Source organism: Pantherophis guttatus, chromosome 2, assembly GCF_059756535.1.
Source record: "Pantherophis guttatus breed Tessera chromosome 2, ASM5975653v1, whole genome shotgun sequence".
Taxonomy (NCBI): domain Eukaryota; kingdom Metazoa; phylum Chordata; class Lepidosauria; order Squamata; family Colubridae; genus Pantherophis; species Pantherophis guttatus.
This window is the reverse complement of record NC_142064.1, coordinates 148,936,489-148,953,367: the sequence shown is the minus strand read 5'-3', so window position 1 is coordinate 148,953,367 and position 16,879 is coordinate 148,936,489. Positions and strand designations below refer to the sequence as shown.

Here is a 16,879-nt window from a genome sequence, read left to right as displayed (position 1 = left end):
CAAAACCGAAAAAGAATAACAAGAGAGCAAACAGGCAAAAGCAGTTGCTGAAAACTGTGGAGAAGGAAAGCCAGGATAAATTATGCTGTATCTTATCTAGGAGTTTGCTTCCCTAGATGAAAGTATCCATAGTAGTTTTTATTTGTCCAATCACATGACTATTTGAACATACATTCCCTTAATGGATGACAAGTGCTTAGGATCAAGTGGATATTACATCAATGCTTTTGATGTCTCCTTTCTGTATTATTGGTCAGGAAGTCTAATTCCATTACTCAATTAATATAGAAACATTTGTGAATGGAAGAAAATACAAAGGCAACAGAAAATGAGGGGAAAGACTTGATTTCTATTATGCCCATTTTACGATCAACACAAAGTACTAAGATTTTGTGAAAAGAATTTCGTTCCTTCTGTATCTAAAGGTAAGCTTGTGAGAACCTGGTTATTTCAAAGAGTATTGGGTTCATTATTATGTGAGTGTTGCATTGTAACCATCATTATTGAATTTTTATGTTTATATAGTTGTGCTGACAGAATTGAAATAATTGAAATCAGAGAATAATAGGCAGATAGCCAGACAAATAGGAAGTCCAAAATTACTGGTTCACTCAAGTGGCAAAAAATGGGTAATATACTAGAGAAAAGGTGTCATTAACTAGACAAAAGAAATTATGTGATGGTGAAATGATACATGTGCTAGAAGGTAATAAAAATACTTATAAAGCAAGGCATTTCGTTAAAAAAAACTACGAAAAAAGTGATGCTATTTTATTACAGTTTTAATTGTAGAACAGATCATCTAAATATTCTGCATGCTACTTTAGAGTAACTGCATATACCTAAATATCTCTCAGTAGTATCTGTATTTAAGTTTTTAATAAACATTACTGAATTGCTTTTAATGATTAAAAAAGAGTATAAACATTTTAAGAAATAAAATCATAATCAAAACTTTCTAGCATCCTTTCATAATGATGATTTATTAAACTTCTGAAGTAAAAGATAATCATCACACATCTTCATAACTATGCCTCAAAATCTAAACCTGTGGATCAGCGTGGTCTTTCAGAGTAAGAAAAAAATATGAGACTGCTAAATTTCTCATTGGTAGAGTAATAGTCATTTGTTTACTCACGTTATTTATATAAAGTAAACAAAATTACTTCCAAAAATCTATTAAAAATTGTGAAGAACAAGCAAAGTGTGCAAATTCAGTACATGCAAGTAACATATGATTTTTATCGTTATGTACTGATATTTGCTCAACATAAATTCCATTCCTATCCATACTAAAATAGAAGATGGTAGCAAAACACATCAATACTTGCGAATTACATCAAAAACCAATCAAATCACTTCACACTGTTATTTCTGTAATGTCACTATCAGGATAACATTCTTTATTTTTATAAGATATTCAATACTAATAAATTAATTTTAAGCAACAATTTGCAATTTTTATTTCCTACTACATATTAAATATTTATAATATTGTACAGCCCTCAAAAATACTCTACTATGCTACTGAATGCACTAAATAATTAATAGTATAAAAAACAATAAACATCAGCCTGTTATAAATTGAAACCAAAAGGTAGATGATTTAACAAAGACAGGAAAAATTAGAAAATATTATGGATGGTAGGTCCCAAATCACACGCCTACATGATATGATTCTGCAACTGTTTCTCATAACTCATTATCTCTGTGATTAAAAAAGTAATGCAAATAATTTAATGATGAAATAGCCCAGTGATTTTAATCCAACTATACTGTAGATAAATCTTTGGAATCCCCTTCCCCTTTGGAAGTTCCCATATTTTAGAAATATGTTCTTCATGTATCATGAGCTTCATTAAACATGAAATAGTAAGGATGCATATATATTAACAAACTGTACTGCATTAAAAAGGTAAATGGCACCTATATCATAAATGTATACAAATTATAAATACGGAAATATAATAAGACTGATGATGAAGAAGAAGCTATCTATCTTTTAAGAAGTATACATTTGTTATTAAACATGAACGTAACATATTCTTTGACTAATAAACATAAAAACTGAGCACAGTCCTTCTTCCCTTCTATTCCTTGTTCTTTCTGGATTGTATTATTGACATGGTGCAAATGAAATAAATGATTAACTTTTTTCAATAACTCATGAATTTGCAGTGAAGAAAATAACATGAGATGTTTTTTCCTTCAAGTATGGAGAAAAGGTTCCAAAGTGCGTATATATGTGTGTATATATGCCTACATGTGTGTTTATGTATAATATATATATTAAACTATGATAATAATTATCCCCATTTTATACCAAATTATTCAAACTATTCTATTGAGAACTGCTAAAGCAGTCATTGTCTTCCTATTCTATTACTTTCAATTTTTAAGTGTCTTCGCTTCAGGCCTTTTAAAGTATATTTATTCTGGATAAAGAACTATGTTCAAAACAACTGGCATAGGTTATATATTTTTAGTTGGAATAATTAAGAAAATTTTCCATATCAACAATGCAGATTTAACCTGTGCATTTGAGCAATTAAACACACCATAGCTGGGAATTACTCTGGTAAATGGCTTCTAACAGTCATCATAAAAATGGAAGAGATATATGTTTGTTATGAGTACATATGTGTACACATAACCTAATATATGTGTGCTTATATAGTTTAATGCATTTATGTATGAATATATATAGATACAAAAATTTTACACATCCACACACAAACACATTTTAAAATCTTATCTAAAGGCAAGCAATCAACAATTCATAATTTCCCATATATTTATCATTAAAATAAATCCTTAGCAAATCACGTGCAAAAATAAAATATTAATAATCCCCAAACAACATTAAAAAATTAATAAAAACTTAAGTACAGGGAATATATAGGCTGATTGCTGGGTTATTTATTTTAAAAATCAATGAGTAAGTCAAAAGGGGAGGGGTTTACTACAGATACATAGACAGGAAATAAATAACGGTTTTTCTTAAATATATCATGACAATAAATGAGACAAGATTATAAATAATAGGCCAAATTATTGCACACCATGTGATTCTTAATCTGGCTACCTGTGGGTCCCCCCCCCTTTTTTTTTTTGAAAGCCTTTTTTAGTAGTGGCAGGAACATGGGGCGGTAATGAAAATACAATAGAAAAAGAAAATTGTGTTTATGTGCCAGTTTTTTAAATGATTAAAGCGTGCAGCAAAAAGAACACTGGAAAATAGGGGATTTTTTATTTTTTTTTTAAAAAGGCAATCCCATTATTTTTGAAATGCTGTTATTACCTGAGTATCTCGTTTCCTATATTCCTGGGTTTTATTGTCGTAGTCTGTCATGGCAGCCCGAAGCTGTTTTTCTAGTTTCTCAATTTCCCGTTCATGGTCTCGGACCAGGCAATCCTTTTCTGTGTTATGTTCTTGGAATAGGTGCATCTTTTCCTGTTCGTGCTCCAGCTTCAGCTCTACTATCTGATTGGACAATGAGGAGTACAGTTCATCAACAGAACATCCCTGTCGTCATGACAACTCATCTTACTGCTTAATTTTTTTTTCACCCCCACAATTTCATCGTAGGTTTTTACCATTATTTTTACGTCATCGTTACCTCACCTGTAAAAAAAAAAAAAAAAAAAAAAAAAGTGGGGGAAAAATCTAAGTTTTAGGTGCTATTCATAAAAACGAGACAAATTCAACAAATCTCGAATACTGAATGTCAGTACACCAGGGGGATGAAAAAAAAAATCCCTGTCACATTGGATGTACGTTCCCGAAATCCAGCAGTGATACAGATTAAAAATGGTTAACTGTCTCTTCCGCTCTTCATGGGTGCACAAACGTCTCCAAAATAAAAGTCCACCCGATATGAATAAATGAATGGAGGAATGTGTATATGTGTGTATGTATGTATGTCCATATCTATATCTGTCTATATAAACTTTTTGTCAACATTCCCCCACTATTTTTAAAATGGAAAGGTTCTATGAAAATGAAAAAACTGTAGCACCCCAGCACAAACAAATGTACGTGCTTTAGGAGGCACCTGCTGTGCTGCAAGCTTGCACCATGATTGCCAAGAAGATTCTATTCTCAAGAAGCTCCTTTGCCTGTTCAAAGCACGCTGGATACGATGACCCTGGCCAGGCTTAGCCTCTCCATGTTAGACTGAATGGCAGCTGGAGACCAAGGGCCTGGTGGCTGCAGCTTTAATACTAATCCTCCCAGACTGTGCACAATGGCACCCTACCTGGCCGGCAAACTATAGCTAGCTAGGCTGCCTTTGAAGCAGGTGGTGAATAGGGAACTGCAGGAAGCCAGCTTTCCTCGTGAACTCCGGGCCACACAGCTGCTAGGAACAGTCAGTTGAATTTTTCTTCAGTTTTGGTGGATTTCAGGGTAAGAAGAAAAGGCTGTTATCAGGAATACGATGGTTATATTTAGCGTGAGAATCTCTCCTCTTCAAAAAAATAAAATAGACCAGCAGTAGGAATCTGCTCATAATTGATCTTGTTTTTGTGAGCAAAGCATGGAGGCATCTTATCTTAAAGAGATAGCATTCATTTTTGTAAAAGCATTCTCCATAACTGTCACCTTGGTGTGGGTATATAAATTTTCCATGTATATTCTGAATATCTAAATCTCATAAAAATCTTATGGAATCAAATTATTCTCAACTGGAAATATCTGGGTAATATATACTTGGCCTAATACCATATAAAGCAAATTGTTGAAACTGCAGCTTTTTGAATAAAGATACATTCTTTATTGATTGTTAATACTTTACTAAGGTTTGTGATATAATTAAAATCAGATTATTTTAAACATTTTTGTCAAATAGCTGTAGGCCTGAGTATTATACATTCTTTTTTAGCAGAAAATAGTTTTCCTTGATTACAACTGAATGTCCACTGCTGTGAAAAGCAAGATAAATTAAAATAAGGAAAATTACTACCCTTTTTCTAAACAGACCAACTATAATTGAATTTATACTTTTTAATTTGAAAAAAAAAAGTCCTGATTAAAACTGCAAACTTTTCCTTCCCCAATTAATTCTGTGATTGTCCAATTAACTTTTACTTTCCAATTCCCTGGAACCAACTAAATTTATTACTAAAAATATGAAGTATTATTAAAATAAGAAAAATATCCGAAAGAAACATAAAAAGTTATATGTCAGCCTTCACTTTACCATGCACTTTTCATTTTTGTAGTCAGCAAAATATTAAAATTATGAAAGAGGGTATAAATAACCAAGAAAAAGGACATCATTACTTCTAAGAGTAGGAAGATGTACCTGATCTTTAAGCTTAAATGACAATACTGACTTCCTTGGCAGAATATAAATAAATAAATAAATAAATGGCACTAGCACTATCAATGCTAATCTATTAGGCCACCGAGAGTGGTCAACATAATTTCTTAGAAGTAATTCTCTTTCCTTCTCCAATCTTTACTCTGTACAGTTGGATGTGAAAGTTTAAACATTTCCAGTCAAACAATATATTTCAGTGAATTCCTAAGTGAACAGTAATTGATACAACCTCTACTTGGTACAAATTTAAACATCACATCTCTCTGCAAATGTTAAATGCATACTTACTATGTATTTGCAGTTGCCTAAGATCTCTGCACAGATGTTCTATAATATGAAAATCTGGGGATTATGAAGATCAGTATTATCATTTTATCTTTCTTTCCTTTAACTACTTCAAACTTGATTGTAGGTATGTTTTAGGACTCAGTCTTGCTGAATTATCTAACTTCTTCCCAGCTTCAAATTCTTCATTGTCTGTGGGACATTATATACAATATATATATTGTACATAAATATATATACTGTGTATATATATTATAGACAATATATACAATATTTTCTCTACTGGTAGCTGCCACACAATTCTAAAACGTAATAGTCACTATTGTGCTTAAGATAAACAGTTCAATTTTTTTTAGGTCTATCAAGGTTTTCTTTATAGATGTAAACAAATGTTTTGTGATTTGACCAGAAAAGGGTTGTTGTTGTTTTTAATGAGAACTCTCTCATGCAGATCATTTTTCTATAAGCAGCATCAAATTGTAGAACTATATACAACTATTCAAGTATTAGCTAATTTTTTCAGCAATAACGTGTGGTTTCCACTCTCCAGATTTGACCAGTTTTGAGGCACTGCTAGTGGAGATTTTTCTTGGGTCTTTCTGATCTTCCTTTGCTTTCAATGGTTCCATGTAACCTCAATTAACAAGGTTAGCACAGTGGAAATTTCTAGCTGAAAGTGTTGAACAGATTTAATAGCTTTCCCATCCTTTTAAGAGTGAATTATCTTTACTTTCAAATATGCCTAGAAGGTTGCCTAGAGGAACTCATGATGTTAAAAGTAGATAGGTTAGAAGATCAAAGTATCTGTTTATGAATTGAACTGCCAACATATAATAAATCTAATGAATCAATCACTGAGAGGGGAGGGGTTAACAACGTTACAATACTGAATGAACTAGCAAAATGTCAAAACTACAACTGCCATATTCATAATTTTCTTAGTTTGAATCTTTAAACAACTGCAGATATAGAGGAAGTATGCATTTAATTGTGTACCAATGTTGTTCTGTTTGGATCACATTCTGTCCAGAATTAACTGAAATATACCAAGATGACAGTCAGCATCTGGTCGTCCTGTGATGGTGTTAGAAGATAAGGAGGCTCATACCTAGTTACTTCTAGAATGTAATTTCACCAAGGTATACCATGATTATAGGCTAGATTGGAGGGGTGGGGGAATCCAGAAGAAAGCAATAGCAAATTGCTTCCATACTTCTGCCAAAACTACCTGGATGTATCACCAGAGTGACATGGGCATGTCACTAGAAATTGAGCAAAACAAGATTTACATTTTATATTTTATAAAAGGATAATTTAATCTAGTACTACCAATTGTTAATGACATAAATGATAAGTAATTGATTTGTAGAAATCAAAATATAAAAAAATAGGAACCACTAGGACTTCCGGTTGAAGTTGTGGCAGGAACAGCTGGAAAATAGCGGAGGTCCATGGGGCTCCATGAAATGCAGCTGGCAACTGCTTGCTGGGAAACCCTACGGGGTTAAGCTGCCCTGGAGGGGTGGTGAAGAAAGGAGAGGCTCTTCATCAATCACCCCGAAGAAAGCTCTCCTAAATGGCAGCAGGGACAACGGCCATTTTGGTCTGTCACAAGCTGGGACAACCAGGACACTAAGATTTTGTGCTGGAGCAATGCATGGACAGAGCAGTGAAACTGGGTGAAATAACTTCCAATTTTTATCTCAAAGATTTAACCCAAGTTAAAAGTTATAAAAAAAAATCTCCAAATAGTAAGAAAGCAGCGATTGGATTTATGGAGAAGGATTAAAGACTAAAAATTAAAGAGAAAAACTAAAGCTTAAAGACTCAGACACAAAAGAAATATTTAAAGGATGTTTAAAACCATAGGAAGCCTGGAAAAAGTCTAATAACATTGTGAAAAGTGATTATTGGGAGAAATTGCTTTTCTAAACTCTATCTTTAACCCCCCCCCCCCGAATGGCTGACAGTCAGCTGTTTTGACTTTTACACTCTGTTGAATGCTGGAACTGGGAGCAGGGAAGCCATCTACTGGAGGAGGAAGATTATTGCAATATGGGAAATTTGAATGAAAGTGAGGAAGAGAGAGAAAACAAAGAACACCTGGAAGACTATTTGACTTTGATTTTATCTTACTTGGCGATTTGGAGGCTTGGAAATATCTACTTAGCTGTTAGAAGATTTTTAAAGCAAACTGAACTATAAATACCAAAACCTTATTGAACTATTTCTTGAAAGGTGGATTTGAAAGATTTGAGGAAACCTGGTGGGCCAAGCTGGAATTGATTCACTAACATTATTGGATAGATCATCCTATGAGGCAAAAGAAGAAGAAAAAGAAGAAAAGCAATAAAAAAAAGAAGAGAAAAAAGAAAAGACTAATAAGACATTAAAATCTGGACAATTGGGAAGGTGTAAACTGGAAACTTTATAGTTTTATAGTTTTAAAGACTATAAAGTATAAATTTATAGCTTTTAAGGACTAGAAAGCTAGGGGATTTGGAGGACTAATTCTGGGATTGATAAACTTTAGTAATAATTGACTTTTTTTTGAGTTTTTAGATATTTGGATACTGGAATATTAAAGATACACAGAATATTACACTGGAATATTAAAGATACACGGTAATTTTTAATATATTAATTTGGTACAGAATGATTCAGCAGGAGACAATAAAGTTCTACGAAGAAATGTTAATGATGGCTAAAAGTTTTTATGAAAGTGTGACAAAGAATCATAAGGAGATGATGGGATTGTTTAAAGATAAAGAAGTGAGTGTAGAAGACCCTCAACAAATGGTGGCAAAAGATGAACAAAATATTCAGAAGACAGATGAGAAATCAGAAGGAGTAGTGGAGGAAACAAATCAAAATAAGCTACAAGAAAACAAAAACAATGAAAAGACAATAACAATGAATACTAAGAATCAAATAGATAATTCCTTAAGAGTTTAAAATAGCACAGAGAAAAAAAAAGGAAAACTTCCCAAAAATAATGAAAGGGTTATAGATGGATGTCCAAATGATGCAGCAGCAGGAGATAAGAGGTTTAAGGCAGAGGGAACATTCAGTCTATGTAGAAATGTTAGAAAGAAATATAGGATCCCAAGAGAGAAATATAAAAGAATCACCAAAAAGTCAATTTTAAAAAGGCTGAAAGATGACGGATAGAGACATATCTTGTAATACTGTGATTGTATTAAAAACCAATAGAAACAAATAGAAAGTATAAAATAGTATACACATATATAGATATATAACAGAATTTATTATAACCACAAATATACTAAGGTTAGGAGGTGGAAGACTTGTGATTAGGCATATTTAAATATATTATTATTACTGATAGTGTGTAAAACAGTGTGTAAAAAATGTGTTGGAATCCATAGGTTTTAAGGATTACAAATTCAGGGGACTTAGAGATATAATCCCGGGATCGATTAAATTTTATTAAAAATTGGTTTTATTGGTGTTTATAGAAAACTGAGATATTGGAAATATGGTGGAATTTGAGTAATACTTAAAATATTAAAGACTTAACAGGGGTCAACAAATACATTGTACGAAGAAATGTAATTGATGTTTAAATATATTTTTTGAGAAAGCGATAAAGAGAGACTAGTACTGTTTAAAGATAAAGAAGTGAATATAAAGAATCCCAAAAGTGGGGGGGGGGGGAGATAAGTACAAATTGGGAAAACAGTATTATATATATATTGATATATAAAAGAATATATTATAATTATAATGAGCATATTAAGGTAATAAGTTGGAAGATAAAAACTATGTATATGTAATTATATTATTATTGTCAGCACTGTGTAAAAAATGTATTGACCCAGTCATTACACTGTCCACAAAATATGTTGGTTGTTAAAACTGCAAATAAAACATATACCAAAAAAAAAAAAAAATAGGAATTACTAGTACCCATTAGCAGCTTCTTACCTTTGCCCACTCAACTGCCTACTGGATACCTGATTTTAAAGTTAATTTAGGACAATAGCTATTGTCTTTTCTCTGATTCACATATTTTTGCTCTGTTTTTCTATTCCTGAAATTTTATGTACACTAAATTCATTATTCCGCAAATATGGAAAAAGGTGAGAGGTATGTATTAAATCAGTTTTGGTGTTTCCCAGGAATATGGTAGCAACAGTAGAATATCTGGCACTATTACAGGTAGTCCTTGTCTTACAACCATTCATTTTGTGACTATTTGCAATTACAATGGCACTGAAAAGAGTGACTTATGGCCATTTTTCAAACATACGAATATTGTAGCATCCCCAAGGCCATGTGATCAAAATTTGGATGCTTGGTAACTGGCACATATTTATGAGGGTTGCAGTGTCCCAGGGTCATGTTTTGTGACTTGCTGAAAAGCAAAATCAACGCGGAAGCCAGATTCACTTAACAACCATGTTATTAACTTAACTGTACTGATTCACTTAAGAACTGGGGCAAGAAATAAATGTGATAAATTGAAACAAAACTTACTTATCAACTGTCTTGCGTAGCAATGGAAATTTTTGACTCAATTGCAGTTGTAAGTCAAGGACTACTTTTATTAAGCTATTATCTTTAGTGTGCTTTTTCTTTCTCATCCTTAATACTAATCAACTCCACTTTTCTCTGGCCAAAACAGGCATTTTTTCTGGCATCTAGATATTTTTGTATATGTGTGCTTCCAAAATTGTTGATGAATGAAACATTAAAATATAACATATATGAGACGTATATAAAATTTATGCTCAATAATGTGGAAGTTTAAGAAAATTGGAAAATGCTTCTAATTATTACTGTTTTTAGAGCTGACATAACCATTATGGTTACCAAACATATTTCTGTTGCACTATGCTGGAAAGGTATCTAAGAGACACTGCATAATCCTTATGGCTGATAATAAACTGCATCCATCTGTACCACTGCAACACATCAAATCCTTCAATTAATTTATTTTCTGGATTTTTATGATCTATTTCCATTGTGTGTCCAGCACATAAGTAATAAAGAACAAATAGGCATGTCGCATCTTATATTTGATTACTTGGGCTATATAATTTATTGTCTTATTTATTTCTCATAGTGTAATAATCCATAAAATTAAATATAGTGAAGTGCAATACAAAAAATAACATCAGGATTTAAATTAATTCATCTTAAATAAAAAGCTTATGGTGAAAAATCTTAGCTGTGCATAAAAAACAACAACAGGTATGTAGATGCTATGGAAACTATTTAGGAAAATATTATAGATTTGGGGCCACCACTGAGAAAGCATTCTCTCTTGTTGTCGCCCTCCAAGATACAAAATAAGAAGGTGCCTTATCTGTGAAAATCCAGATATTGCTAATTTGGAATTGTATAAACATAATTCAGAATTAAACCCTCCAAATTCAGTTGGTCCCAACCCTGCCAATTTTTAAAAGAAATTGAAGATCCGGTTCTTCCTTAATCACTGGCCCATTTGAAACTGTAAGAGTTGTGTGACTAGCCTCTGGCATATTTCATGTTTTATTATTTCATTACTTTCCTTTGTAGATTATCTTTCTAATCCTTGTTAGCTTCATATCAGCAAATGGACAAGTGGGCACTTGACAAATGGACAACACAAACAAATTAACTTCACCAGAGCTTGAGCCCTTTTTATCGTCTAGGGCCAGCTTGGCTGGTTTAAGTCTCAAACCTTAGGTCCTCATCCAATTTATTATCCTGGCCAACACCCAAATAACATCACCACCGTCAATTCCAAAAAGGAAAAATAATAATTTTCTGAGGACTCTACTCAGCAATTTCATGAAGAAGCAACATGGAAGAACTAAGGTGAAGCTGTTTCTGAACATCATAGAACATGGCAAACTGATCACTTGCCGTAGCTGGGCTTTACTCACAACTTAAAGATGGGAAGATGACAGAAATGGACAGCCAGAATCAAATTTGGAAGGATGGAAGATACAAAGCATGAGAAATTGTCTAGGCAAGAACTTTGTTTATGGAACACTCGCCTACCCTCAGGGACTTTCTTTTCTATAGTCTTGAAGACCGGGATACAATTAAGCAACGTCCAGGATCTGATAAAACAAGCTCTCTCTCACGAAGAAAACTAATTACAGAAACAAACTTACAATATCATAAATAAAACTTACAATTACAATTTGTATTCTGTTGCACAGATAATTCCAAACTATGGCCCTGCATTGCTATTGTCATTGCAAAATAAACTATGCAACAATGATTAAATAGTAAAATACCAGGATTCATTTTATATTTATAAATACTATCTGGTAATAGTGAAGAAATTATCATTAACTTTTCAAATGTCTATGAACTTCTAGAGGAATTTGGCACAATAAAGTTTGAACAGAAAGTTGAATTAAGTGGATTATGGCTAAATACAATAATATTATATGTTGTATTGTATATTGCTCAGAGAAATTGGGCAGGTTAAATATTTTTTAAATAAACAAATAAATATTGATTTGCTCCAATTTATCACATTAGCATTTATGCACAGATAGCCAGTGGCCTGGAGGAAAAATTGAACCCATAAACATGAAGAAAATTCAAATGCAAAATTAGAATTTTTATATATGGGGCGCTTATGATAATTTTATCTACAAGGAATGTTTGCAATATTTTTTGAAAGAAAAAGATACTGGTAAGATTGTATGAGGCCTCATACAGAATAAGCTCTTTAATGTGAAGCTTTAAGGCAAATGCATTTTATATCTATACTTGAATCGAAATTATAACTTAATATCAATTTTAAGAATTTTCTGTTAAATGATGCAAGTTTTACAATCACCCTATCAACTGAATTCAAAGGAAATTCCAATAGAAAAAGGATTATAAAAGCTATCCTAATAATATTTTATATTTCATAATTAATACAACACAAAATGATTGTACTACTGAAATGTTCAGGTTATATATTTCAAGTTCTATAACCGTGATGGCGAACCTATGGCACACGTGCCACAGGTGGCATGCGGAGCCATATTAGTGGGCACGCCAGCTCAGCTCTGGGACACATGCGCGCGCAGGCCAGCTGATTTTTGGGCCTTCTGGGCCCACCAGAAGTAGGGAAACAGGCTGTTTCCTGCCTCTGGAGGGCCTGGGGGCAGGGTGGGGAAGGCCCGTTTTTCTTTCTTACCTGGTTCCAGATCCTCTCTGTGTATCTGGGCAGGGCGCAAACAGCCTTTCCCACTCCCCTGGAGGCCCTACAGAGGCTGAAAGGGCTCATTTCCCGACTCCCGGTGGGACAGGAAGTGACGTTTTTTCCTGTCCCCAGCCTCCAGAGACCCCTAGAGAGGCTCCTAGAGACTCCTAGAGAGGTTCTGGAGGTTGGGGATAGCAAAAAATGTCACTTCCTGTCCCACCGAGAGTTGGGAAATGGGCCCTTTCAGCCTCCGTAGGGCCTCCAGGGGAGTGGGAAAGGCTGTTTGCGCCCTGCCCAGATACACAGAGAGGATCTGGAACCAGGTAAGAAAGAAAAACGGGCCTACCAGGCCATCATGTGCCAGGAGTGGGGGTGGGTGGGGGATGGGTTGCGCACGCATGTGCGTGGGCATATGCGCGCGCGACCCTCCCCCGTCCCCCCCTCTCCTGGCACGCGATGGCAAAAAGGTTAGCCATCACTGTTCTATAACATTTCCAAGCCTATATATTCATAGAACTTGTAAAGTTGTATTTGAAGGTTGAAAGAAAAGTAATGCTTCCAATGTTGTAAATTGTCAACAGATTACAGTATTGACAACACTAGAAGTTCTGACATGTTCTTTATCACATTTATTTTTTCATTTCAATAGATAAGAAGTTGTGAGAAAAAGTTGAGCTGTGTTGCTATTTTTCATGAAACGGAAGCTTGCAATGAATACTCATCAGATAGTTCATGTGAGCAAGTGACAAGTGTGCACGCAATTCCATTTGCGCCAGTGGCGTGCACATGCAAGCGTCGCTCATGCAAATGAAGCAGGCATGCACTTGCTCGCACACATGCTCGCCCGTTTCCATGGCCTGGTTGTAAACAACTCATGGCATACTAGTCAGTTTCCGCCCAGAGGTTGGGAACAACTGCTTTAGTGAGCACCTGTTTGATCTAACAAAGTATTTGAATATTTGAAGTAAAAAGGACTGTCAGGAGCTCTTTCATGATAGCGTCAAGAAACTTGTTAATCATAAGCAGAAAAATGGTGAGAAAGACTGTGATTACTTTTATATTTTACTAGACAGTAATCGGAATCTTTCTTAGGGACATATAGTTCCTTTCAAAGTTATAAACAAGGAGGCATTACCTTTCATTCAATCCTCAGCATAGAGCAGAGCAAGAAACAAGCTTTTGTGTCTTAATGTTTCATATGTAACTGACTATTTCAATCAGCATTTGGAATGCATACAATATAAAGCATGACAAGTTTCAAAATATAAAGCTATCTTAGAATCTAAGTAACACACATGAATTTTGACACTAATAAAAAAAGAAATGTAGAAAGCAGAAGCAGGATTAGAGAGAGCATGAAAAACCCTATGTATAAAAATGGTTTGCAATAAAGTTGTCTAATAACTTCCTGCCAAAAAAAAAAAGATAATATAAATGAAGGAAGAGACTGAACTGTTACAATCCCATCTCCAATGTAGAAAGCTCCAACAAAATCCAGGGTCCTACCAAAAACACTCAGAAAGGTGTGGGAGGGGGGCAATTTTTGGATTGTTCTTCTGCCCCAGTCTTTTTCTTTTCAACACATTTCCTTCCCTCACATGCAGCGAAAAGGAGATTATCCATACACAGTTCAGTACTATTTTATTTACATCTAGAGACTATAGAATTAGGAACAATTGTCCATTTCTGAATATTCCCCTATAATTGTATCTTTAAAATAGCAATTTATTGCAAGGAAAGGGAAAGTCCAGCAGTGGAAGATGGGATTTCATCAATGAAGTCAGATAAATCACTCTGCTCAAGACAAGTAATCCAATGTAACCTATATCCCTAGAACATCTGCCCATGAGCAATATGGCTGTATTCTTAGTTTGAGATTTCAAAAAACAAATTCTGTTTTTGGAACAAAGACAAGGAGAAATATTATCGTAGAAGATTTCATTGGAAACGGTTTGAATTTTTGATATGCTTTGTCACAGATATTATGAAAAGCTTTTTTTTTGTTATAAATGCTTATACAAATAAAGGATTTTTATCTTATTTTATCTTATAATAATGAGCTAATTTCATATCAATAATAAATATTAAACAGACTCAAATTCATTTTCTACCATTGTTGAGGATTTTTTTGTTTCGTCACATTTATAGAAGAAAAAAAAGGTCCTAAAATTAAGCTACTCATCTCTATAATTGCGATATATATGGTATCTCAATGTAGCACCAGATTAAACTATCTATATTATTTGTTGAACTGGACTAAATTGACTTTAAAATGTTTTGTTATTCTTCTTATTCTCCCCATTCCTCTTATTCTACCTATTTCTCAAATATCTTACCTTATTTATTTATTTTATTTATTTTATTTTATTGAATTTCTATACCGCCCTATTCCCGAAGGACTCAGAACGGTGAACAGCCACAGAATAAAACATATAAATACAGAAATTTAAAATAGAATAAAAACGAATTAAATAATTTGGCTGAGACGAATTTAAAATACCCCATAATTTAAAAACAAATTAAAATTTACATTTAAAAAGGGGAGAAGATTTAGGCCTGGCCAGCTTGATGAAATAAAAACATCTTAAGCGTGCGACGGAAGGTGCGCAGATCCGGGATCCTCCGTATCTCTGGGGGGAGCTCGTTCCAGATCGTAGGTGCCCCCACAGAGAAGGCTCTCCCCCTAGGGGCCGCCAGTTGACATTGTTTGGCCGACGGCACCCGGAGGAGCCCCCTCTATGGGAGCGTACTGGCCGGTGGGAGGCTATTGGTGGTAGCAGGCGGTCCCATAGATAACCAGGTCCTAAGCCATGGAGCGCTTTAAAGGTGATAACCAAAACCTTGAAGCGCACTCGGAAGACCACCGGGAGCCAGCGCAGCTCGTGCAGGAGAGGTGTTACATGGGAACTCCACATCGCTCCCATAACCACCCGCGCGGCCGCACTCTGCGCCAGTTGGAGCCTCCGAGTGCACTTCAAGGGGAGCCCCATGTAGAGAGCATTACAATAGTCCAGACGAGAGGTGACGAGGGCATGAGTGACTGTGCGTAGAGAGTCCCGATCTAGAAAGGGACGCAACTGGCGGATCAGGCGAACCTGATGAAAAATCCTCCCGATCACGGCCGTCAAGTGCTCTTCTAAAGACAGCCGTGAATCCAGGAGGATGCCCAAGTTGCGAGCCCTTTCCGTGGGGGCCAATGATTCGCCCCCAATAGTCAGCAATGGCACCAGTTGACTATATCGGGACGTCGGAAACCACAGCCACTCGGTCTTGGATGGGTTGAGCCTGAGTCTGTTTCTTCCCATCCAGATCCGTACGGCCTCCAGGCACCGGGACATCACTTCAAGGGCATCGTTGGGTGGTATGCGTAAATGCAGTATTTTTTTTACCAAAAAGGTAATGTTCATTCATTTATTCAACAAAATCAGATGAGCATATAGAGGAAATAATTTCACTTCCATTATAAGAATTTCGGTTATAAGTTATGCTTTTCTGTATAACCAGAAAGTTTAAAAACTTTAAAGATACATTAAAACTATTTGCTCAAGTACAAAAAAGAAGAAGAAAGTTATAACTGTGACTTAATGAACCACTTTGAAAGCAGATCAATGGCTTCCAAGATCATTGATAAAAAGGAAACAGCTAAGACAGTATAAAGTAATTAGCGCCAACATGCAAAATATTAAGAAACATTTTCTTAAAATTAACTAACCTGTTGTTCTTGTTTTTGCTTCAGCTCCTCTAACTGCCAGGAGAACTCTTTTGACTGCTTCTCACGGAAAGATTTTGATTTGCTAAGATCTGCTTCTACCTTTTCCATCTACAAAGCAAGAAAGAATAATTTCATAACAGACATGGCAGATAATGTAATTGTTTTCACATCATCAAAATCTTTAAAACTATTATCCATTAACAGTTAAAAATTAGAGTCGAGCGTGTTTTATCAGTAAAGTAACAAGCAGATAAATACAGACCTTAAAAAAAAAATAACCACAAATTTAGTCATTTAAATTTTTATCAGCTTTCTATGAAAATCTTGTATCATTGAAGAACAATCTAATTTTACACCTGATAAAATCTAAAAGCCTCAAGTGCTATTTATTGAAAC

The 16,879-nt window shown here is 34.5% G+C and overlaps 1 protein-coding gene across 7 annotated transcripts in view; it reads right to left on the bottom strand.

The window, feature by feature from the left end:
• The window catches only part of CEP112 (centrosomal protein 112), a 299,264-nt gene that overhangs the window by 168,682 nt on the left and 113,703 nt on the right, over nucleotides 1–16,879 (bottom strand). For all 7 annotated transcript variants that reach the window (XR_015732452.1, XR_015732453.1, XM_034412661.3 and 4 more), the window contains 2 exons: nucleotides 16,484–16,591; nucleotides 3,302–3,484 (listed from right to left, as the gene is read on the bottom strand). Coding sequence is in view for 5 of the 7 variants with exons in the window: in XM_034412661.3 (XP_034268552.2) it covers nucleotides 3,302–3,484; nucleotides 16,484–16,591 (291 nt within the window). In the remaining 2 variants the exon portion in view is untranslated. The remainder of the gene's footprint in view (nucleotides 1–3,301; nucleotides 3,485–16,483; nucleotides 16,592–16,879) is intronic.